At 59.7% G+C, this 24256-nt stretch overlaps 2 protein-coding genes across 4 annotated transcripts in view; one reads left to right on the top strand and one right to left on the bottom strand.

The window, feature by feature from the left end:
* Window positions 1-24256, top strand: part of SLC5A10 (solute carrier family 5 member 10) — a 69985-nt gene that overhangs the window by 6578 nt on the left and 39151 nt on the right. For 2 of the 3 annotated variants that reach the window (XM_045824546.1, XM_045824544.1), the window contains exons 2-9: window positions 408-479; window positions 728-832; window positions 1208-1267; window positions 2193-2297; window positions 8904-9009; window positions 9367-9447; window positions 10897-11102; window positions 14631-14766. In XM_045824546.1, the coding sequence (XP_045680502.1) occupies window positions 408-479; window positions 728-832; window positions 1208-1267; window positions 2193-2297; window positions 8904-9009; window positions 9367-9447; window positions 10897-11102; window positions 14631-14766 (871 nt within the window). The remainder of the gene's footprint in view (window positions 1-407; window positions 480-727; window positions 833-1207; window positions 1268-2192; window positions 2298-8903; window positions 9010-9366; window positions 9448-10896; window positions 11103-14630; window positions 14767-24256) is intronic. The other variant, XM_045824545.1, reaches the window with a different exon arrangement.
* The window catches only part of FAM83G (family with sequence similarity 83 member G), a 28322-nt gene continuing 15174 nt past the window's right edge, over window positions 11109-24256 (bottom strand). Inside the window, exons 4-6 of the mRNA XM_045824543.1 lie at window positions 17262-17386; window positions 15300-16545; window positions 11109-11658 (exon numbers count right to left, since the gene is read on the bottom strand). Coding sequence (XP_045680499.1) covers window positions 11275-11658; window positions 15300-16545; window positions 17262-17386 — 1755 coding nt within the window. The 3' untranslated portion in view covers window positions 11109-11274. The remainder of the gene's footprint in view (window positions 11659-15299; window positions 16546-17261; window positions 17387-24256) is intronic.

Genomic DNA, 24256 nt, shown 5'->3' with positions numbered 1-24256 from the left:
CATCCGCATACACAGAACCAGAACCCCTGTGGCCATTTGCAACTGACTTTCTTCACTTAACAGAACGTTTTCGTGTATTAGTATTTCATTCCTTCATCTGGTTGGATAATATTTTGTTGTGTGGAGAGACTGCATTTTGTTACCCATTCACCAATTGATGGACAATTGGATAGTTTCTATCTTTTAGCCGTTGTGAATGCTGCTGATATGTGCATTCATATGTCTGAGTTGTGTCTGAACACCTGTTTTCACTCTTAGACGTGCAGCTAGGAGTGGAATCGCTGGGCCATAAGGTAACTGTATGTGTAACCTTTTGAGGAATGGCCAGATGGTCTTCCACAGCAGGGGACTGTTTCACACTCCCTCCAGCAATGCACAGGGTTCAAACTTCTGCTCTGTCCTTGCAGTCCTCCTGTCGAGCCAGCAGGAACACAGTGAGTGGCTACTTCCTGGCCGGCCGGGACATGATGTGGTGGCCGGTGAGTGCACCCTGACTCCTCCTGCTTCTCCTTTCCGGGGGCCACATTTGACCTCCAGGCCAGCCAGCATCTGCCTTCCTGAGGTCACTGCCCAGGATGGCTTAAGCAGGTGGTGACAGGGCAAGCTGAGGCTGTCAGATTATCCCCAAGGTGGGGGTGTAGGAGTGGGGTGCTGGAAACTGGGAAGGGCGCAGGTGTTGGAGTCCAAGGTGGTCCACAGCTGATCCCTTTTCCTCTCTCCCCTCCAGATTGGAGCCTCCCTCTTTGCCAGCAGCGAGGGCTCAGGCCTCTTCATTGGACTGGCAGGCTCAGGTGCAGCTGGAGGCCTGGCTGTGGCAGGCTTTGAGTGGAATGTGAGCACCTGGAGGCTGGGCCCAGGCTGTGGGAGGGTGTAAGCACCTGGAAGGCCCTAGATGGCAGGCCCCATTGGAGTCCACCCCTCAAAGGCTAAAGGGACACCTCCCAGCTGCCTGGGTCAACCAGTGTCTGCATGTGTCCTTTGCAGCAATGCTCCTGGGGAAGTCTGGCCAAAATGCTGGACAGACCAGTGGGCAGGGAGCTGCTGGCCTTGGCCCAGGCTGTCTGTTTACAGAGGCGGAGGGAAGGGAAGGGGCTGCCCTGGGTGTTCATGGCTAGTCAGGCCTCCGGACCACCGGTCCCGGTTTCACTCTGGGCAGGGCCTGTGGGAGCTATGCCCACTGTTCTCACCCTGCCTCTGTCCCCCTCAGGCCACATACGTGCTGCTGGCCCTCGCATGGGTGTTTGTGCCTATCTACATCTCCTCAGAGGTGAGTCTGTTCAGGGCAGCCTTGCGTGGGCCTGGGCCCTGGTCCGGTTTGGTGGTGGGGATGAGCAGGATCCCCTGGCTTCACTCACAAGTTGGTGAATACTCAGAGTTGTGTCTGTTATTAGTTCATTTAACATTCCTATCAACCCATAAAGGCAGGGCCCCTGGGTTGTCAGCTCAGGTACCTGTCTGGTTTCCATTGCCCTGGCATGCTGCATCTTGGGGATGATGCTCCCTCTAACTGGGCAGCACATCTGGACATCTGGGTGGCACACCTGAGCCACACACCTATGTGCTGCTCCTGGGCTGCAAACCTGGGCAACACTGTCCCTGATGCTGCCCATTCTTTTAGCCACAGCTGAGCAGCCACTAAGTCTAGGCAAGGGTGTCTAACCTTTTGGTGTCTCTAGACCACACTGGAAGAAGAAGAGTTGTCTTGGGCCACACATTAAATACATAGACACTGATGAAAACTAATGAGCAAAAAAAGGTTTTAAGTAAATTTACGATTTTGTGTTGGGCCAAATTCATAGCCATCTTGGGCCCATGGAGCCTGTGGGCTGGACACTGGGATTCCATTTCCTGGATCTCTCAGTCTGTCCTCCACTCTGCCCCTCACAGCCACCTTCTCCATCTAGCCTCAACATAGCTTGTCTGGTTTTGTCATAACAGTTTCCCACCATGTCCCTTTGTTCCCAGCTACGATCCCTCAAATCCATTCCTCACATCAATCTTGCAGAGCCCATGTGAGCCTTCGACTCCCCTGCCTAAAACCCTTGGGGATGGTCAGACCCTGAGCCTGGAGTTCAATGCCCAGTGTGGCCTGCGCCTCGCCCTTGGACGGCTCCAGCCCTGAAGGCCTTAAAGGCCCTGAGTGCTGGGCACCATCTCAGGAGAGTGCTCAGCCCCCGCCCCTGTCTCCCCAGATTGTCACCATGCCTGAATACATTCAGAAGCGCTACGGAGGCCAGCGGATACGCATGTACCTGTCTGTCCTGTCCCTGCTGCTGTCTGTCTTCACCAAGATATCGGTGAGTTGCCCTATGCCCTGCTGCTGGCCAGCATAGCCTGGAAGCATCCCACTCTGGGGGCCCCTCAAACAGACCTGACATCTCATCCATTTCTGCCTTGTTTAACATCTGGGGAAACAGAGGCCCAAAGAGGGACAATGACTTGCCTAGGGTCACTTGGTGAGTTTGTGACAGCTGGTCTGGGCCCCAGTAGGCTCAGCAGCCAGCATAGTTGGGGGCAGAACGTAGGTTCTGTGACTCCTGATTCACCCCAGGTTCTAGACTGGGGGCACCAGAGGGGTACTCGGTATCAGGGGCTGGTGGTGGGTGTCCCCGCCCACCTCCCACCTTCCTGGGCCTGCACCAAGTGAGCCAGCACTGCCCACTAGGGGGCGCTGAGAGTCTGCAGGGTCTGGGCTGAGCTTCAGAGCCTTTTAGGAACCTGCTTCCTGCCTCTCCCCAGTGGCTGGGCAGCTCTGCCATATACTGATCTGCAGCAGCGCCCTCCTGGCAACAGGAGGCCACCGCAGAGGACACTTCCAGGCCTCTCTCCCTGGCGGCCTGGTCCTGGCCCCACTGGAAGGTCAAGAGCTGAAAACACAGCAGAGGGTCAGTCAGGACTTGCTGATGGCCGATCTTGTCTGAACCCCTGACTTCACAGATGGAGAAACCGAGGCCCAGGGTGGGGACTTCTGGTTCTCACATCCCCTAGGGCCAGCTAGCCTACTTCTGCGCCAGCTGCTGACAGGGCTCAGGATGGCAGGGCCCCCGGGCTGCAGCTCTGGGTCGGCTGGCTCTGGCTGGGTGAACCTGGACAAGCCTGAGCCTTGTGAGGCAGAGGACTGGCTGGCAGGTCCGCCCTCAGGGCTGCAGTGGAGGGTGAGGAAGGCAGGTCCATGGGGTGGTGGGAAGTGCTCAGTGAGGCTGGCTTTCTCCTCGATGTTAGGATCACATACTGGACCCTCTTCATGTGGGTGCTGGGACTAGGAATCCCAGGCATGCCATTGGCTTTGTGGAGTGAGTGGAGGCCTTGCTGACCAGCCAGGAGCTGCGCGCAGGGCTCCCAGGGGACCAGGCCCTGGGCCAAGCTGGGCATCCCCCTAGTCCCCTCACTGGGCCCTGACTATGGTCTGGCCTGTGCATGAGAGTAGTGTCCGGTGGCCCTCTGCAGACCTCTGGATCCTTGTCAGGCTGGCCTGTGCCTTGCACCCACCAGACAACCATGGGACCCCCAGGGCATCTTGTTATTCCTGTGAGCAGCTTTCTGGGGATAGTCAGCAAGCGAGCACCCCTCAGCCTTTTGTACTAGATGCGTGCAGTGTCATTAGGGCTCTCTAGGTCTCTCGGAGCAAAGGGACCTGGCTCCTCTAAGGCCCAGGGTAAAATTTCCCACTCATGTTCTTTCCTCCCTCCCACGTTTTCTAGCCCCTCCGCCCCCTCACCGACCACCATCTCCCTGGGAACCAGGGGCTGCACTGCAGTGGGAGGCAGATGTGTACATGGGAAGGACACGCGTGGTCCTCAGAAGAGATGGCATCTGAGTTGGGCTTTAATGGAGAAAGGGATAGTGACAGGGGAGCGGGGGGCCAAGGAGAGAGATGGGGTATGTAGGATGCGTCGGGTCAGGAGGCCTGGACTCTATGGGTCAATAGTCAGGCAATTCGGGGACCAGAGAGAAAACTGTGAGGAGGAGCAGGGAGGGAGGTGACAGGGAGTGGTAGGGACTGAGGTGCTCCAGCAGTCACACAGAGCAGACCTGTGAGACATTTGGTTCTGGGGCTGCCAGTGTCCCACCCCTGGCCTGGAGGGCACCGTGAGGGATGAGGCCAAGAGCTCCAACGGAAGGGGTCCTAGTGCCCCGGCAGCACCAGGGCTTTAAGCAATGTAGTGACCCAGTCAAGTTTGTGTGAGTGCCTCTGGCGCCTCTCAGAGGACAGGCTGAGGGGACAGAGAGAGGCAAGGGGGGTGGCACACTGGGGTCTGGAGGGATGAGTCATGGGGGAGGGGGGGTGAGTGGGACTCCCAGAATGAATGAGGGTTAAGGGGGAGGAGGGTTAAGTGCAGCTAGGTCCCAGCACTGAGACCTAGAGAGAGGGGTCACGCCTCTAGGGCCAGGGGCCTGACCACTGTCCCGAGGCACTGAAGCAGCCAGGACGCAATGCTTCAAATGCCACTTTGTGATGAGGATGACTCGGTTTATCCACCTGTAAAATGGGAAGCAACCTGTTGATGACAAGGCTCTGGCTGGCCAGATAAGTAAACAGGGAGCACTAGATGCCAGGCTTGGTTTGGGAGGGGCTGGGGCCACCATGGCTGCTGCCCCGGGCTGAAGCCGTTTGAAGTGTGTGTGCTGGCCAGCCGACCCCATACGCCCTGACCTCACTGGGCTGAGCTGCGGGAATGCCTGGGTCTGCATTTCCAGGACCCATCCCAGCTGCAGCCTGTGCAGACAGATACCACAGGGCTGCCTGCTGCCACCCCTTCGGGGCCTGCCCTGGTCTGTGGAGAGGATGTGCAGTGTCAGAGTGCAGAGACCACACTGGCTCAAGGACAGGGCGGGAGCCGAGGTCCAGCTCCGTCACCAAAGTAGCTCCCCACCAATCCAACCTCCGGAAAGTGGATAAACCTGTCAAGACACCTCAGGCCACTTGGAATGAAGACCAGCTGTGGCCTACAAGGTCCTTCAAGATGCAGCCGCTGCTTCATTGCCAACCTCACCTCTCCCTCTTCTGTCACACACAACCCTCCCGCCATGGCCTCCTTGCGATTCCTTAAACATGCCAGGCGGGACTCTGCCTCAGCATCCTTGCCCTTGCTGTGGCCTCTGCCTGGAAACTTCTTTCCCTGGATATCCACATGGCTCATTCCCTCACCTCTTCCAAGTCTTTCAGATCTCACCTTCTCAACGAGATTACTCCTGCCCCAGCAGGGCCAGACCCACTTCCCTGCTCCCTCTTTTTCACGCGCGCACTGTCTTCCAGTGTGCTGAACAGGCTACTTAGAATGTCTCTTGTCTGTCTCTCCCGTTTTTTTCTTTGTTTACTGATGTAGTTCCAATGCCACTTCATGGGACTGAATGAAATAATGTGTCCCAGGGATCAGCTAATTTTTTATAGAGCCAGAAGTAAGTATTTGTGGCTGTGCAGGCCACCTGCAAACTACACTTGACCCTTCAACAACATGGGTTTGAATGGGACAGGCCCACTTATACACGGAATTTTTTTCCCACTAAATACACCGTCGGCCCTCATACCCCTGGGGTTTGCATTGGTGACTGGGAGCCCGCGGATGCAGAGGGCCGACTGTCTGCATTGTCCTTATGCCACTTTACCTGAGGGACAGGAGTATCGGTGGATACTGGTGTCTGTGCGGAGTCAAAGGTTATACTTGGGTTTTCGGCTGTTTGGGAGTCGGGGCTCTGAACTCCCATGTTGTTCAAGGGTCAGCTGCTTTCAACTTTGTCGCTGGAGTGTGGAAGACAGTGCCAATGGGTGTGACTGCATTTGGTCCGTGGGCACTAGGGTGGCAATCTCTGGTCTGTGGAAAGGGGCCTATTTACCAAGTGCCCTGGCTGAGCCTAGATGATGAACACGTTTCTTGCTTTTAGGGAACTCATGTTCCAGACAGATGAAATAAGTAAACAGATTGATACAGTCACAGTCGGTAAAGGAAGCAAACACTAGGCTGACATCTAGAGTGAGAGAAAAAGCGTAGGGTCCGGGCTTGCTTGGGAGAGTGGTCTGGGATGCTAGTGCAGGGCTTGCGGCAGCCGAGGGAAGCTGGTGCAGCTGAAGCTGTGGAGCCAGGAGCCTGGGAGGGGGTGGCCAGGGGTGTGGGGTGTGCAGTGGAAATGCAGGACCATCCAAGTGCAGAAGCGGCCACTGAGGGGCTTCCAAAGGGATGGGGCCAAGCGAGGTGGGGAGGACTATTTTGTAGCAGTGTCTGGTGGCGTCAGGTGAAAGGGAGTGTGGCCAAGGAGAGAAGTTCCTGGAACCCGGAGGGGATGATTATGGCCTCCATGGAGATGGACAAGGTTTAGGAGCAGGGGACACTGAGGATACTTTAGGGGGGAAGTCACATGGTAAACTTGTGGGCCACCTCATCTTCTCTGCTACCACACGGAGGGAGGGAGAAAGGGCTCCAGGTCGGGAGGCAGCCAGGGCAGGGTGCAGGTTCCGGCACGGGGCAGCCAGCGCTCCTGGGAAACATGGGCTCAGATCAGCCCAATCTGTGAACCAACTCTGTGGACAGCTCCCCTGGCACACCTCCACTGAGCACCCCCTGCCCCACCTTTTCCTCGGCTCAAGTTTTTTTCTGAGCTCCATTAGTTGGTGCCAAAATAGGGTCTGCTCTCTCTAGGGACCTGGGAGCTCCTGGTCCCCAGGGTCAGCCCAGTGGACCCTGGTGACTGCAGGTAGGGCTTCGGGCAAGTTGTCTGACTCCACAGTGGTGCCTCCTCTGGGGAGGGGACTCCTCATGACACCCACCTTGTGGGGCGCCCAAGCACTAGATGAGATACTCAGAATAAAGCATGCAGGGCAGCGTGTGGCATGCGTGTAGGTTTACCAAGCACCCCAGGGGGACTTGCTGGGGTCAGGGTCTGCCGAAGGCATCAGAGATGAGGGTGAGCCCCTGTGGGTAGAAGGCACGATGTAGCCACAGCCTGGGCCTCATGCTGGGGGCAGAAGTAACAGGAGGTGGTAAAGACAGCTGGTGAGAAATGAGTTTGGGGCCAGATCTCAGGGATAACAGAGGGCCTTGGACACCATCCTGGAAGCAGCAGGGGCCATGGCAAGTTTCTGAGTGGGGGCAGATCAGTGGCTCCCGCCCAGCAAGACCCTGGCTGGCCAGGCACCCTGACAGTGGGCCTTCCCAAGTGAGACTTGGGTTTGCTGCCTCTGTCCTTTTGATTTTCTTCCCAGGGTTTTGCCACCATGGGCAAGTCTCCCTGGCCTCGCCTCTCTCTGTGCCCACAGGGAGTTAGATTAGATGCTGCAGCTGCTCCTGGGCCACTAGGCAGGGGGGCACAGAGGGGAGGTGGCTCCCTCAGAAGGGCCACTTCCCATGACCCCAGCCCTCCTGACCAGGGGTCTGTAGAGGCCAGTGGGGATGGAAAGGGGCCAAGGGCTGCCTGCATTCTTCCCACACCCACTCCCGATTCACCGATGAGAGCCCCTGAGGCTCAGGAGGGCTCACAGCCATCTTGCTGGGACACAGCTGACCAGGGACACAGGCCCAGGTCCCTGTAGCTGGCTCTGAGGGCATCTGGGATCCACAGAGGGGTCTTCAGGGGTGGCCAGAGGATGGCCAGGTGGAAGAAGAGGCTTTCTAGGGGGAAGAAGAGCTCTCCCATGCTCCCCACCCTTGGCCCTCTCACCTGGCACCTCCCACCCCTATTTGCCAGTGCCTGTCCTTGGTGAAACCCATTCCCCTTCCTGTGCCTCTGTTTCTCCTCTGGTGTCATGGGTGCTGCTGGCAGATGCACCACCACCACCACCACCACCACACACACACACACACACACACACACACACACACACACACACACAGAGCCAGAGGCCTGAGAGCACCTTGTCAGTCTCCACCCTGGTTGGTCTCTCCAAAGGAGGAGCCTGGAGGGAGAGGTACAGGAACATGGGCTTTGGGTGAGGTCCAGTTCCCACCTGGGCTCTGTGTCCCTGAGGCCTGGGGGAGCAGGAGGCCCCAAGTCTGGCTCCTGGCAGTGCAGGCAGTGCCAAGTTGGACCAGGCCCTGGGGCAACTTAAAGGGGCTGGCACCCCCTGGCCTTGCAGACTGGCCCACAGCCTCGCCTAGCCTTCTTGGGGAGCTCCTGGCCCCAGTGGCCAGTTCAGTCTGTCTCCCCTCTACTCAGCCGGCATAGAGGGGCAGGTCTGGGTATGGGGAGGCCTGGTGCCCTGTCCCCAGGTCTCACAGGGTGGGCTCCTGTCCTCCCACTCAGAGCCTGCTGCATATTGGAGAAGGGGCATGGTCTGGGAGGCTGGGTCCAGTGCTCACCCTGAGGCTAGGATTCTTGCCCCAAATGGGTGCTGGGACAGTGGGGGCTAGTCCTCCTCCGGGACCAGCCTCAACCTAACACATGGTTCTGACTTCAGTTCTGACTTCTAATCCCACCACTCCGGGATTGGGGTGGGGGGCAGTAAGCAAGACTACCCACGTCCCTAGCCCACGCCAGCACTCACAGCTGGTCTCTTCTCGGAGGGCCCTGTCTGCCGGGGCGCAGAAAGCAGGAGGTGCACCCAGACTCGGGCCTGCGGACCAAGGCATGTGCACCTGTTACCTGAGGCCTACTAGTCTTCTTGGGCCTCACTTGAGAAGCCCTCCTGGACTCCTCTTCAAGGCCCCCAGAAACCAGGGGGCCAGGGTTCTGCCTATCACACCCTGGGAAGAGGTCAGGCTCAATAGCAGTACTGCTCGCTGGTGGGCGTTGGCCATTTGGGACTCCATGAACAATAGCGATGCCCCTGCACCCAGCCTGTCCACAGCCAGGACCTCCTCCCTCCCTTGCCCAGCCCCTCCTCATCCCTTACCCACGGGGCGCTGAGGCCACTCAGTGAGTGGCAAAGTAGAGACTCACTTGTGCTCTGGGTCCTGTGGTTTATTGTCCAGATCGACCTGTATGCGGGGGCTCTCTTTGTGCACATCTGCCTGGGCTGGAACTTCTACCTGTCCACCATCCTCACTCTCGCCATCACAGCCCTATACACCATCGCAGGTACGGCACCTGGGCAGGGTCGTGGGGGGCGGTCTTGGAGAGAGGGGTTCTGATCACTGGGCGGGGCATCCGTGTAGCTGGTGGACATGGGCTAGAGTGTGAGAGGCTAGCAGGAGCCAAGGAGAGTGGGCAGGGGGCAGAGGGCCCCTCCTCCCACAGCCTAGGACATGGCTGGGCTACAGTCGGAGATTTATAGTCTGGCTCTGCGGGTCCAGCTTCTGGGTCCCACAGTTCACCCACCTGCGAGATGGTGGGGAACGCGGGTGTGAGCAGCTGCCCTCCTGCAGCTCCGGCTCGCTTCCCCAGTCCCCCTCCTCCAAGAGCAGGGCCCCTCCAGCTCCCTGTTTTCTCCTGCAGGAGGCCTGGCTGCTGTGATCTACACAGATGCCCTGCAAACGCTCATCATGGTGGTGGGGGCTGTTATTCTCACTGTGCAAGGTGAGGGCTGTGGGCCATGGCAGCAAGCCTTTGGGCCCTTGGGGTCAGTGCTGGGGGCAGGTTTGGCTCAAGAGGCTGGGCCCCTGCTGGCCTTCCCTGAGGGGTGGAGGCTGTCAGCCCCCTCCGGCCCACAGGGCCCAGCTGCGTTTCTGTCATAGCTCCCGGAGGACTCGGGGCTGGTACACAGCTGACTCAGGAACACCGGACCAGCCACACCTGCCCTGCCTCAGGGCGTGAGGGCAAGGTTGGACCCAGGTGGATGTGCTGACACACAATTAGGAGACCGCAAAACTGCCAGAGTGTCTGTTCCAGTTGTTCAGAACCATGTACAAGATCCCAGCGAGAGCTACTGCAGCCTGCTGGCAGAGCAGGGGAGGAGAGCCGGGGTTCAGACAGACCTGTGACACTGGCCTGGGGACAGAGAGGAAGCTCAGACAGTGGCCCTGAGGCCTCCAGAGGACTCCTCACCCTGGGAGTGTGCATGCAGAGCCACGGGGTCCCACAAAGGGCGAGCAGAGGCCTTCCAGTCTCCTCCAGACTCAGATGCTAGGGCCCTGGGGCCCGGCCATGCCTGTCCCTTGAGTAGTGTTTGTGCCTTTGCTCTGAGCACTCACCCCAGCCTGGCCTGGGTTCCGGGTGGTGAGGGTGTTGGGGACCCAGTCCAGGCAGCAGACTTCTTGCTTGGGGAAAGGGGCTGCTGTGGGTAGGGCCTGAGACTGGGGTTTTTCTGTGTCCGGGCTTCTGTGTGTCTGCCTCCTCTCAGACCAGGGGCCCATGTCTCTAGAACCCAATGCTGGAGAGAGCCTGAGGCAGCCAGGCCCAGTCTGGGCAGAGAGGAGTGACTGCAGACATGGCAAAGCCACAGGTGGGCCAGGGCTTGGCCATAAAGGGCTGACCCTGAAAACGGAGAGGGGGCGAATGTGGTCTGGGCTGAAGGCCCAGCTGGCCGCCCCTGTGACTTTGGTCATGCCCCTGGCCGGTCCCGCTGGACCTGTTTCCTTGCCCAGTGCCACCTCACTGCCAGCCCTTCTCAGCTCTGCCAAAATGCATGTCCTCCAGAAGCCCCCAGGTCAGCACCCAATACTCTAAACCCCTTGGAAGGCCCTTAAATGCTGAGAAAAAAATACTTCTGCTTCCTTGAATCGATAGTGTGAAGCCTGGCACAGAAGCCTGCTGCTTAAGGCCAATTGGTATCCAGAGGCCAACTGGACACTGTGCTGCCCGTGTGCAAAATGCTCATTTAATAGCATTGTTTTAAATACATATAAAATAGTCACTTAAATTCACCTTTTGGAAAACCCTGTATGAGGCCACACCCTTCCAGATGCTAGGAGAGGTGAAGTGGGAAAAGGCCAGGTGTGACACAGCAGGAAGCTCCTTGTGGGGGAGCAGTGGGGACTGGGAGTTAGGACCACTGGCCACCGACCGTCCTTGTCCTGTCCCTGCCAGCTTTTGACCGGATTGGTGGGTATGAGCATCTGGCGGCAGCCTACAGCCAGGCTGTCCCGAACAGGACTATCGCCAACACCACCTGCCACCTGCCACGGGCAGATGCCATGCACATGTTCCGTGACCCCTCCACTGCGGACCTCCCGTGGACTGGGATGACTTTTGGCCTGACCATCATGGCCACCTGGTACTGGTGCACTGACCAGGTGAGTGTCAACATTGCCTCCTGCCACCTTCTCGCTTTCCTCAGGGGGCTCTGGAGGGTCCCGGTGGCCCATCTGAAATCTGCCGTGTGGCCCCGGGGAACGCCTGCGTGTGGTGGGTCTGGGCATGAGTGGAGGCCAAGGATGGCCTGGCCCCAGGCCCACGGAGAGGGTGCTAGGGGTCCTTGCGGTCCTGGGGGGCCTGGGCCCTCCGTTTAGAATCAGATGAGGCCCACTGGCTGCCACCCATCCTGGCCTTCAAGTGCTTCGACTGGGACAGTTTGGAGTATGGGATTCCGAAAGGACTCGGGTGCACTCTGGTGGCCCTGCCATCAGTGAGGAGACTGGTGTTGCGGGCCAGCCTTGGGCTCCCAGGGTCTGGCGGTGTGTGGGGCCCGGGACCACCCTTGGCCTGCCAGTAATGGGAACCCGCTTTTCTGGTAGAGCTCTGGGTGCCCTCAGCAGTGGGGCAGTACCGCGTGGGTCCTGAGGTCCTCAACAGACGCGGGAAGCCATCTTTATCCCTGGTCCCCGAGGCAGGGACTCCATACTGGTGGTCCTGGGAAAGAGAGAACAGACAGAGTGACATCCCGCAGAGCAGCACCGTCTCCTCCCATGGGATGCTTGCCGGGCAGGCTGCAATCAGCACAGCCAGGCTTGTCTCCTGGCCCCGCCACTCACTAGCTGCTGGTCCAGGACAAGTCTGTCATGTTACTTTGTGCCTCAGTTTCCCCACGTGTCCTATGGGAATAATCTCGCCTTTGGTGGTGTGGTAAGGCAAGCTCCTACTCCTCCTCGATGCCCCTGCTCCAGCCTCCTCCAACCGTGAACAGGGCGGGGACAGGTGGTTGGAGGCAGTAGTTTGACCTGGGCCCGAAGTTCTGGTGAGTGCAGGGGCCAGGTCTTCTCCTGGAGTCTGTCTCCAGTCCTCTCTGTGTTGTGAATGCACTGGGTGACCTCAGACTGCCTCCTGCCCTCTGGGGTGGGGGAGGGTGGACAATGGCCGCCACTCAGCCTGCCCTGGAAGGCCATGGGCAGCTCCTGGCAGCACTCAGGTGGGCGAAGGCCTCTCGAAGCAGCAGGGCCTTGGCAGGCACAGGCCTGATGGCTGTGCCTCGGACCCCGGCAGGGCCCCATCATGGGAACGAGGCAGCGGGGTCAGTGAGGACAGCCTCCTCTGTGGGGGCACCCAGAGGGAGGGATGTTTCCCAGGGCCATGGCTGCCCATCCAGCGAGGGGAGCGTTTGGAGGGTCCCCCTCTCTTGAGCAGCAGGTGTGCATTTGCTGGAAGCCTCTCCCTGAGCTATGGCAGTGGGAAGCTCCCAGGGCCACACTGGAGGCTTCAGAAACCCTGGGAGCCTGGGCCTCAGTTTCCTCATTTGTAACATGGGGCCCCCAGATTCCCACATCAGCCTCGCCTCACACGTGGGCCTCCCAGGACACGTGGTTTCCCAGCAGGCACTTGTCGGGCTCCCCTGGGAGGGCTATGGGCCAGCCCCAGTGAGTGAGGGCTGGCTGTGGGGCATGCTGGGAGAGCCGGTCTGTGCCCTCCTCCCCACCAGCACTGGCATGTCTGGGCTGCACGGCACTGCGATTTTTCCATGAAGGCTAAGTGGGCCTGGCCTCGAAAGCAGGGCTGAGTGGGCCTCACTGCCCAAAAAGGGGGCCACACAGGAAGGCACGATACAGCCCACAGCCTTACTTCCCCATCTTCCTCTTGCTTAGTCTAGGTCTGCCTGGGGGTAGCTGGGCCTTGGTCCAGGGCATCCACAAGGCAAGGACTGCATCACTGGGTCCCACCTGTTTAGTCCTCCTGGTCCTGCTCTGCTGTGACCCTCACCAGCAGCTGGGGACTCTGCAGGACTAACTCTACTCAGGCACAGGCCAGGGTGCCCCTTCGAGAGGCCCAGCCTGGGGAGCACCGGGGGCAGTTCTGTGTGCTAGGACCATGGGTGCTTCTTGTCTCCTTCAGAATTTTTCACTGTCTCCCAGCTCGTCCACTGTACATGGGCTACCCTTTAGTAATCAAAACCAAACAAAGCCAATCAAAGAGGAGGCCTGAGGAGCACTGAGCTCAGCTTCTCCACCTGCAGGATGGGGCTGCAAAGCCAGCCTGGCTTGCCTCCCAGGCTGGCCTGCAAGGGCCTGCGAGAGCACAATGAAGTACAGAGCTCAGGGTTTAGGGAAACGCTTCTCTTCCCCCCCGAGGAGTGGCCCTGGGCTCTTGTAATGACAGCACATCAGTGGGGACAGTCCACAGGGAACCGTGTCTGGCTCCCTCCTTGTCCAGACAGGGAAACCGAGGCCCAAACTGAGGCTAGGACTGGTCCCCAAGTCACTGGAAGCTGGTGGAGAAGCAGGACTGACAGCAGCTCGTCCTGCACGTCCGTGCCACCACTCCTGGCACCCTGTGACTCCAGGATCACCAAGAGCCCTGCCTCAGGGGGTGTGCTGGAAGCTGGCTGTCCAACTAGCACGTTTGGAACATAGTTAATGTCACAGGTAATTCCTACTCCTGAACTGCTGCCAGTGACCGACACTGCAGACAAGCAAAGGGAAGAAAGTTCCAGATGGCAGAGTGTTGTGGACATACTTAAAAGCACTGAAATGTAAACTTCTTGTGGCTGAACCACGGGTGAATTATACCCCAAGAAAACTGTTTAAAAAAAAAGTTTTGTTTTTTTAAAAGTAGACTCGTGCCAGGGTTGGTGTGGCTGAGTGGACTGAATGCTGGCCTGCGAGCCAAGAGGTCGCTGGTTCAGTTCCCGGGCAGAGCACATGCCTGGGTTGCAGGCCAGGTCCCTGGTTGAGGGTGAGCAAGACTTGATCACATCGATGCTTCTCTCCCTCTCTTTCTCCCTCCCTTCCTCTCTCTCTAAAAGTAAATTAAAAAAATCTTAAAAAAAAAAGAATCATAATGTCAGATGCTGGGAGGGATCTCAGAGGCCATCAGTCCCCATTCTGTAGACCTGGAAACTGGGGCCTGGCTAGGGTCTACCCATGGCAACCTGAGGGGCTGCCCCTGGGCAGTCCCAGCCCCTCCCCTACTCAACAGCCAGGGAGACTGTGGAGGCTCCCCTAGACCCCAGGCCTGAGAGCTCTAGACCCCTGCCAGTGACACGGAACAGTTGGTGCCAGTGTCACCTCTAGGCACATGCATGAACATGCCAGCCATTCTCATGAGGCACTAGAGATGGGGGAGTCCCCTGACAGTGCTCCACCTAGGGTCTCCTCCAGTCCTGCCAATGGTAGGGTGCCAGGCCAGGCAGCAGCCACACCTTCCTTACTCATCAGCCAGGGAGACTGTGGTCCTGGAAGATGAGGACCTGGGCCCCAGTCACTTGGCCAATCAGGGTGAGCTCTGCTTCTGGGGGGAACCATCAGGGGTCAGGTTTGGGCTTTGGTTATCTCAGGTGAGTCTGGCACTAGAGGGACAGCATCTCATGCTACCCCCTGAGGCCCACCAGGGAGAAGTTTGGCCACAGGCACCCCTGACAGGGGCTGGGACTCACACTCCTCACGTGCCCACAGGTCATCGTGCAGCGGTCGCTGTCTGCCCGGAACCTGAACCACGCCAAAGCGGGCTCCATCTTGGCCAGCTACCTCAAGATGCTGCCCATGGGCCTGATCATCATGCCGGGCATGATCAGCCGTGCACTATTTCCAGGTAGGGAGGGTGCCGGAGGCTGGGCCGGGGCTGCGAACGTTGTCCGGAAGAGGCAAAGGAAGAGTATGAGCTGGCTCGAAGGAGTTGGGGGAGAGTGGTCCCGGGACCACTTTCCAAGGGGCCAACACACAGGTGGCTTGGCACAGGCCCAGACAAGGCTTGCCTGCTGGAGGGTACTTGGGGGTATAAGCAAGTACCTTCGCCACTGCCATTTCCTCATCCAGAAACCAGGCACTGACTTCCCAGAACACCACAGGCCTGAAACCTCTTGGGTGTTAAGTGCTTTCATTCAGCTCCCAGTAGCAGGCACAGGCTGCCTTTAGGGGGTAGTGGGGCCAAGGTCTCCAGCACTGCCACATGTGTGGCTGGGGTGGCTCCTACCCACTCCTCACCCCCTGTTCATCAGTGTCCCCATCTGTAACAAGGAAAGGGTCTGAGCCAGGGATGAGGGAGCCCAGCAGAAGGCTGTTCCGGGTGCTCAGGCCCAGGGAAAGGGGCTCCCAGACCCCTGGTGCGAAGAGACCCCAACCCACCTGTGCGTCCTTGTCCATGGAGCACAAGGACTGCATGTTCCTCAGAGTGCCCGCGTCCTCTCTCTGCCGGCCCTGGGCCCACGGTGAACCACATAGGTGCTCACCAAAGGTCCTATGGGTCATGTTGGGGGCACTCAGCTGTCGGCGGGGGGGCTGGGCCGGCCCATTAGCTACCTGCTCTGAGTGGCGCCTCCGGAAAGGGGCTTGGTGTCCCCTCAGCTCAAAACACTCATCTGACACAGAAGAGGAGGCCATCGAGGGCCTCCGAGGGCCATGGCCAAGGCCAGAGCTGCCTGAGAGGCTGTCCTGGTCACTGAGGGTCACGTAGTCATCGTCATCTTCCTCCTCTTCCTGATCTAGCCCATTGGAAATCACCACCCCATTGCCATCAGGTTCATCCTGCGTCGCAAACAGCTGCTGCTGGGGCAGGGACTGGCCTGGGCCTGGTGTTCCGGGCAGCCGGTGGTCTGTCCTGCTCTGAGGTACCTCCTCTCTTGGGCTCCCCAGCACCCCACCTACGCCGCCACCACCCTGGGCAAGCACGTCTGCCACAGGCACTGTCCGGGGCTTGGGCACGGGGGGCTGTGGTATGCGGTCCTCCTCAGGTAGGCCGTTCTTGGCAGGGACCGCATCCTGGGGGTTACTGGGCTCTGGAGTGGGGCTGCAGTCCTGGCTCTGCCTCCACAGCTGGGCCCCGGCCTGGGATGTGTCTCGGATCTTGATGCGGTTTATCTGGCTGGGCTGAGGGTTCCAGATGTTGGGGTCGATGATGTTGATGTAGCCCAGGATGTCACTGCCTGGCTCTGGGTCCGGCTCCACCCATGTGGGCAGGTAATCGAACATGTTGGCTCGCTCCAGGTTGAGCAGCCCCGGGTGGATAGACAGGACCGGCTCGGGCAGATCTGCTGGCTGTTCGGCCAGCGCCGCGCCCCGCAGCCCCGGGGGCTTCTTGACCTCCTGCTTCTCAGAGGAGACCTTGGCGATCTCCTCAGCACTCTTAGCCTTGACCAGCGCATACTTGGGATTGACAAGCTTCTTGGCCACAGTGCCGGAGGGCACCAGAGGGGCCACGGCAGGCAGCAACACGGGCTCGGGCTCGGGCTCCTTCTCCATGGGGATGCCCTTGAGGCTGACGCTGTGTGACGTGAGGTACAGCTCCTGGAACTGCCGGTCGAACGTCTCCACCACCTGGCCAGACAGCACGGAGATCACGTTCCGGTCTGTCCTCGCGGCTGACCACGTGAAACTGCAACACAGGGCAAGGGGGCCGCCTGGTCAGGCACATGGGGCCCGCCTGCTGCCTCAGGCCCCAGGTCCCCCCCACAGTGGGTGTCGGAGAGAGCCGCCATGCACCCAGCAGGCTGCTCTCTACTGGACCGTGGCTAAGGGGCCCTAGATGGGACTGATCCTTGAGGGGAACCAAGGACAGGGCACAAGCCTCAGGGCCAGACCTGGGACTGGGTCCTCAGGCAAGTCACAGACACTAGGTCCTCTGTCACCTGTACAAAACAGCACAGTGCCACGCTCCCCTGGGGTCACAGGATGCCCAGAACAGCCTGGACACACGGTGTCTTTGTCCTACCACCCTTCTGAGTGGCAGCGCCCCCCTGACCCACCCATGCATGGCGGGGTTCCCGAAGCTGGGCCACGGTCATCCTCATTCTGGGCCTGGCCCTGAGGATGGCCTTCAGGGCCACCACTCCATGGACCTGGGGAGACACAGCCAGGCCTGGCCCACACCCTACTCCAGTTGGAGTGAGTCTCCTGAACAAAAGCCCTCCTCTGCCTGCTTCTGGAGATGGGCGGCTGGCGTGTGGGTGTGCCCCAACCCAGCTCACACCTCAGCAGTTTGGGGACCAGTGAACCGGAATAACCAGGGTGTTATGAGGCAGGATTAAGGACAGAAACCAGCTGAGATCCAGAGCCGCCTCTCCCCCAGCCCCCAGAAGGTCAGGGAGTCACCTGTAGGAGCCGCAGACGGCTCGGTCTCCATCCACGAACATGAACTTCTGGGCCAGGGCGCCCTTGAACTTGATGGCTGACCTCGTGAAGAACTCTGTTCCCCCGCTGCTCCGTACCCTGAGATTCTATGTTGGGGGATAGAGACAGAATTACATAGCCACAGCACTGACCACATGGAGGGAGGCCTGGCAGTCGCTGCCTGGAGCCTCAGGGGCCTTGGGGGAACCTGGGTGCTGAGGCCTGAAGTGAGGGGGTGATGTGTGTGGGGACTGCGGGGTTAGGCCCAGGTGGGACGGCAGGGATGGGAAGCTGGAGAGGAGGGTGGGGGCTGGTGTTGAAGGGTCTGGGCCTGGCTCGTGGGTGCGCGCAGGGTAGCCGGCAGGATGAGACCTGCGCAGCCAGGCCAGTCTGGGGAAACGCTGCTCCAGGTGGTGGGTTGTTGCAGGGCCTTGGGCAGGAGGGGATGTGGACTCATTGCGGAGAGGTCCCAGTGGGGGCAGGGGCTGTGTGGTGGGGAGACTGAGGCCTGCCCTAGGGATCTGGGCCGGCACTCTGGTAGGGCACTGGCCCTCCTAGGATGAATGCCTGGCAGGCCTTGCCCTGGCTCTGCTTCTCTCAGCTGTCTCTTCGTCGTCGTTGCTGATCTCTGCTCCCAGAGGGCAGGGCTCCAGCAATCTCTGCTACTTCTCTGGGGGCCAGCCCACCGCCTGGCACCCAGAAGCAGTTTGGGACACAGTCTGATCCCACTCCACACTGGGCCTACACTGTCTGGCTTGAGAGCCAGCCAGAGCCACTGGGAGGCCATGGAAAGGGGTGCTGAGACCCAGAGAGAGGAGAGGGGGTCCTCCCAGGAGTCACAAGCAGCGCCTCAAGTCCAAGACCAGGCCATGCCTGCCTTCCTCTGAACTCTGGCCGTGAGGTGCCCTCTTGACCTGGTTTGAGGTCTAGGGGTATCTCTGGGCTGCGTGCTGTAGGGCGGGAAGGCTGGCTCCCCTCCCCTCCTCACAGAAGGAGGCCCTAGCTCTGAGGGAGGGGCAGGATAAGCCAGGCTGAGACCCCCAAGTTGAGGGGATGGCTAGGGGAACCCCAGCCCTCAGGCCTGGAAGGAGACGTAGGCTCCTGGTGCAAGCAATGCCCAGCAGGGCGTCGGAAACACCAGCTCCTGGTGCCCCCAAATCACTGGGTTGGTGGGGGCGGGGCGGCTGGGGACTCCGCTGCTAATGCAAGCCCTAGGAAATCCAACACCTGCCCAGGGCAGGAACTCCCCTAAGGACAATCCAACAGGGCTGCCTGAACGCCCATGCGATGGGAGTCCCACGCTCTGCTGAGGCCCCTCGTGCCAGCTTTGGGCCCTGGGCTCTTACACCTTCTGTGACTTCTGCCATGCCCCTCACCCACTCACTGGCTTCAGTCTGCTGACCGCCCACCTGCTCTGTTGCTACCCAACCCCTGCCGAGGCCCCTGGTTGCAGGCGGAGATGACTGGCCGGAACACGCCGAGCTGGTGGTGAGGAGGGATGACGACAGCTGTGAGGGCTGGGAGAGGCTGGCACTCGAGGACAGGGAAGCGGGGCAGGCTCAGGGTGAGCATCCAGACATGGGAACACAAAGGCTGCTGACCAGAGCAGCAGCCTGTTTTAAGACACATTCAGACTTTAGCGGAGGAGGGCGGGCAACGGAGCGTGCAGAGCAAGCTCAGCTGGACCTCTGACAGACCCTACACCTGCTCAAGGTCCTGACTCGGCCTTGGGGAGAGCGGGGTGCATGGGAGAGTTCAGAGCAGGGAGTCGCAAAGTTGGTGCCGCACCTCAAGTAGAGGATAGCATCCAGCAGATGACTCGTGAAATGAAGGGGGGTCAGGGGCCGAGGACAGGGAGGGGGGCCACCGTGGGCAAGGGAGGTGGGCCTGAGTCAGGGCGGGGGTCACAGTGGGGAGGGGATGGGCCCGAGAGAGCCAGAGTTTGTCCTCCACAACTGCCCATCACCTCCAGGTGCTACTGCTGGCCGTCCCTTCTGTGGCAGGGCCTAGATCCCTCCGCTCGTAGGCTGAGGGGCAGCTACGAATGCCTGCCTGGCTGTGGGGTGCACAGCTGTCCTGTTGTTGGGCCCAGCCCAGAAGCCTCCAGTCCCAGGGCTAGCTCTGTCTACCAGTCAGGCTGCCTGTCTGCACACAGCCAGCTCACAGCCAGCTCAGCAGGAAGCTGGACGTAGCCCAGGACAATTAGTGCTCGTGACTTTGCACCCAACACAGAGCACGCTCCCGACCAGAAACTGGAGCAAAGAGCCTGGAGGCAGTACAAGGCCTTCCTGGTCAACCACAGCCAACTCCATGGCTACTGTGGGTCCCTGGCTCTGTGTTTGGTGGGCTGGGCCACAGGCCTCTCCTTGGCCTCACTTCCCCTCTCACCAGCACCTCTCCCCACCCACCCCAAATCTTGTCTTGCTGGAGGCCTCAGAGGTCACCATCTACATCTGAGACAGACTCAACTCCACATGAGAGGCACCAGATTTGCTGTGCGACTCTAAGCAAGTCTCTGGCCCTCTTTGGGCCTTAGTTTTCTGGTCTGCATGCTGGGGATTGGCCTCAGTCTAAGGCCATTAACCCTAGGGCTCAGCAGCAGGTGGGGCCTCATGGCAGTTGCCATGCCCACTCCCAGGCCTGTTTTCCTGGGTGTGCCCTGCCCCATGGGGCCTGGCCCAGATGAGGTAATGTCTCAGGAGTCAAGGCTTGGGTGAACAGCAGAGGCTTCCACAAAGCTGCATTGTCTCTGAGCCCATGACGCCCCTGGCAGGATACAGTGGGCGGGGCAGGACGCCCAGGACCACAGCCACTGGGCTGGCCCAAGTGGGATGCCCTGCGCAAGTCCTTGGGCTCTGTGGGACCTCAGTGTCCTCACACCTGAAAGGAAGGGCAGCAATGGGTCCCAGAGAGGATGTCAGGGCAGGGTGGGCACTAGGGATGGGGCAAAACTGCTCCCCACTCCTTACCAGGCCTCCTGTGCTCATACAGAGATGTGACTTGATCTGGTCCTAAGTCTGCTGGGGCCCGCGCCTCTACTAGTGGCAGGGAGGCAGAGGGAACAAGCCCAGGCCCCCTGGCACAGAGCCAGCCTGGGGCATGCTTGAGTCCTGGTCAAACGAGACTCCAGTCCCAATGCCAACCAAACACCAATCTGGCCTCTCCACACCTCAGTTTTCTCATTTGTGAAAAGGACCTCACCCCCCTTCCGCTAGAGGGCTGTTGTAAGGACAAATGAAACCACAGTGAGTGGGGCTGGGTGCTTCTCAAATACAAGGTGACAAAGTGGGCTGTGACTGAGTATGCTAGGGTGGGATCCCTCTGCTGCTGAGGGGATAGGATGGGAACCAACACGAAGGGCCAGAAAACATCTGGACAGTGCAGGTTGAGGGGGCCAGGACCGTCAGCTGCCCGTGGTAGCCAGGTGGGCTCAGAGCAGGGGGGCTTGCCCACAGTCTCCCAGTGGCAGGGTCCAGCCCCCTGGGCCTGAGGACAACCTCCAGCGGTACTGTGGTAGCTCCTCACCCCCATCCACTGCAGGGGCCTGATGGCATCCCCTGGGCCTGAGGAGGGATAGGGAGGCCCAACGATGCATCCTCACCGGGCCTGGCCAGGGATGGCAAGATCGAGCCAGGCATGTGGAATACAGGAGACAGAGGGCCCATGTCCCCATGTGCTGGGTGCCTGGCCAGCCTCTGCTCTGTCCTGCAGAGCCTGGTCTCCTCTGTAATGCAGGAGGAGGCCAATGCTCACCCTGGCCTTCACTGGCTGTCACGAAGCTAGGAGGGGGAGCACCTTTGTGAACTGCCTTTGGGAAGGTGGGACTGAGTAGGCCGCACCAGCCCAGCTCCAAGGCCTTGTTGGGAGGACGCCCAGCTCTCCCCCAGGCTGGGTTGCTTGGCCTCAGCACTGCTGATGTTCTGGGCGAGGCTCTGCTCTGCTGTGGGGCTGCACTGTGCATCGTGGGGTATCTAGAAAGGTCCCTGGCCTCTATCCACCAAATGCCAACTGTGCCATCCTAGTTGTGAACCTTAAAAATGTCTTCAGACACTGCCAACTGTTCCAAGCCAGTAAACCCCTTTGTTTGAGAAGTATTTCCACACCCCGACTCCATGACAGACACAGGCCAGGGCCCGGGACTCAAGGATGGGTAGGAGGAAGCCCTGAGCACCAGTGGGAAGCTACTTGTCCAGCGTGGGACGTGGGCTGCAGGCTGAGTCCTGGCATCCCTGCCGAGCACCTTCCCACAGCCACCCTGGCTGGGCTCACTCATCAGAAATGGGTCCAGCCTTGGCCCAAGTAGCTGCTGGTTTTTCCAGTTTGGTGGCAGAGCCAACGAGCTCTTCCAATCCGTCAGCACCGCACAGCTCCTGTCTTGTCCCGAGATGGGAGCCTCGCAGCCCGGCCTGGCTTCCACTGACCCTGGGGTGCCCCTTGGCACCCCCAAATGTGGTGTGGCCATGTGGCCTGCCCTGGGCCCTGGAGAGGGTGGAAGGGCTGGGCCTTCTTCCAAAGGGCCGTTCCTGTTGCTGACAAGGGCCATCATTCCCTACCTCCCTGTCAGAGGCCAGGTGCTTGGGGAAGGCTGTGAGCCTCACTCCAGGGGAGGTGCTAGTGTGAGTCCTCCTGCCTTACCTGAAAGCCAGGAGGGCAGCTGTTTCCAGAATGTACTGGTGTGAACTCAAAGCTCCGGAGACAGGAAGCAGGAGGCTGAGAGGTGCTGCCTGCAGCGGGTGCACGGGGGCGGTCCCCAGCCAACCTCGGCTCAAAGGGGGCAGGGGAGCCCCTTGGCACTCATCAGCCAGAGCTGGGGTCTCATGGAAGGAGCTGTGCCTGTCCCCAACCAAAAACAGGACGAGAAGGGAGCTCACCACTGAGAGTTCTGCCCCCACATGGCCTCCTTCATGCTTTGCTCACAGCAGCCCTGCCGGTTTTCAGACAAGGACACTGAGGCCTGGAAAGATTCAATGGCTCTGTCCGAGGTTACAGTGCAGCGGGCAGAGCTGAGGCTCAGGCCTGGCTCCTAGAGTTGCCCCTAGACTGGCACCTGACACTGCTGTGGTCACAAGTATGATCCCACATGTGCACCCTGTACCCTGGGCCAGCAGGAGCTGAGGGCAGGTTGAAGCAGAGCCAGCCGAGGGCGGTGGGTGGCCGAGTGTGAACTGGGCTCTCCCGAGCAGGAAGTGCTCCCCAGACAGGCCTGGGCCCAGCCAGCCCGCGGGCAGGGAGGTGGGCCGTGTGGGCAGGCCCTAGACAAGGTGACACTTGGCCAGGGATGGGCCCACAGGAGCCTCTAGCCGCCCACCCAGGCTGTCGAGGGGGGTGGGTCCGAGGGCAGAATGAGGAGGCCAGGGCCACATGCCCTGTGCCGTGCAGGTGCTGGCTCATGGGTATGCCCCACTGTGGACCCTGCCACCTCCCCTAGTGCAGGGAGCTGGCCAGTGGGGCAGCCAGACCAGGAAGCCCTGGTGCACGAGGCTCTCCTGTGCCCTCAGGTGCATTTCCACTTTCCAGCAGCAGGGTAGGGGAGGAGGCCTCCCATCCACACCCCATCCCCTGCCCAGGGCCCGAGGTTTATAATTTCTGTAGTTACCAGAAGCTGCGTAGCTACCCTTAGCTCACAGAGCACTTTTATAGCCATTGTCTCCTCTAATTTCATCCTCAAACAACTCTGGGAGGCATCATTACAGCTGTGAGGTGCCGGAGGCCTGGAGAGGTAGGGCCACGCGCCAGCCCTGCGGTGGCCCCACTGGCAGGCGCTGCCCATTAGGGGTGTGGGGAGCCAAGGGTCTGTGTGCCTTCCTGTGCATGCTGATCTCTTGCTACGGGCTTTTAGGTTCAGCCTGGCTTTTAGGAACACAAGGACAAGGAAGCAAGTCACAGCCTCCTACAGGCCTATTTCCCCATCTATCCTGTGGCAGCTTAGTACAGGCAGCCCAAGGCCCCTCTGGCCCCAGCATTCCAGGCTCCCACAGAGCTACGGGGCTACACCATAGTCTAAGGCCCCCAAATGCAGCGGGGAGTGAAGGACAGGGCAGGTGGGTGGGTGGTGCAGGGCCAGCCTTTCGGGAGAGGAGCCACACAGCCTCTGGGCCAGATCCTCAGCACAGCCCCACCTGCCCGCCACTTCTGGGAGCTCAAAACACTCGGAATACTCCCAACAGTTCCAGGAGACTTGAGTTTGGGACTTCTGTACTGAGAAAAGGCTTGGGGCACTGGACAGGGCACAAGGCTTTCAGCTGGGGGCTTGGGTCCCTGCTCAGCATGGACAAGCACACTGCTGCTTCATCACCCACACGCTGGGAATGCAAGGGGGGCCGAGGGAAGTGACGTGTGTCAAGTAAAGCACCCCTGGGCATGTGGCAGGGCTCAGTGGGGGTGAGCCTTCAGGTCTCCTCCAGACCTCGGAGACGGGCTGGACAGGGAGCCCTGAAGTTCTCTGATCTGCTGCCCACAGGGCTGGGGCCAATAGAGCCACCTTTCAGAAGACGCCTTTTCCACCTTCTGGACCTATCCTGAGCTGTCTGCCCTGGGACTCGGTCCCCAGTGCTAATTACATGGCAGGCAGTGCGGCGGGTGAGCGTGGGGCTTGGGTCAACCCACCAAAGAGACCACGTAAAAATGTCACAACAGCTAAAGACTCACCATTCGGAGAGCTCATGCCCACTTGAAAAGGTTCAGTGGGGTGGGGGGTACACTTGACAAACGCCAGCAAATTACAGGCACAGGTGCCCAGCCCTTGTTAACCAGCCTGGCCTCTCCCCTCCTCCCGGGGTTCAGATCCCAGGTCTAAAGCCCAAGGAATTCTGACCTGTCAGAGGCTGCTCTCAGCTAGGGGCCTCCAGGGCTGCTTCTTGGGCTTCCTAGCTGTAAGTGACCCCAGGTGAGTGCGCCTCCATTTTCTCATTGTAAAATGGGGACAACTGGACAGTCATGAGGAGTAAATGAGTTAACCGGTGAAGTGCCAAGACAGG

Source organism: Phyllostomus hastatus, unplaced genomic scaffold (genome assembly GCF_019186645.2).
Source record: "Phyllostomus hastatus isolate PE091 unplaced genomic scaffold, TTU_PhHast_1.1 phas_scaffold_55, whole genome shotgun sequence".
NCBI lineage: Eukaryota > Metazoa > Chordata > Mammalia > Chiroptera > Phyllostomidae > Phyllostomus > Phyllostomus hastatus.
Note: the sequence above shows the minus strand (reverse complement) of the source record. Positions and strands in the feature narration are given on the sequence as shown.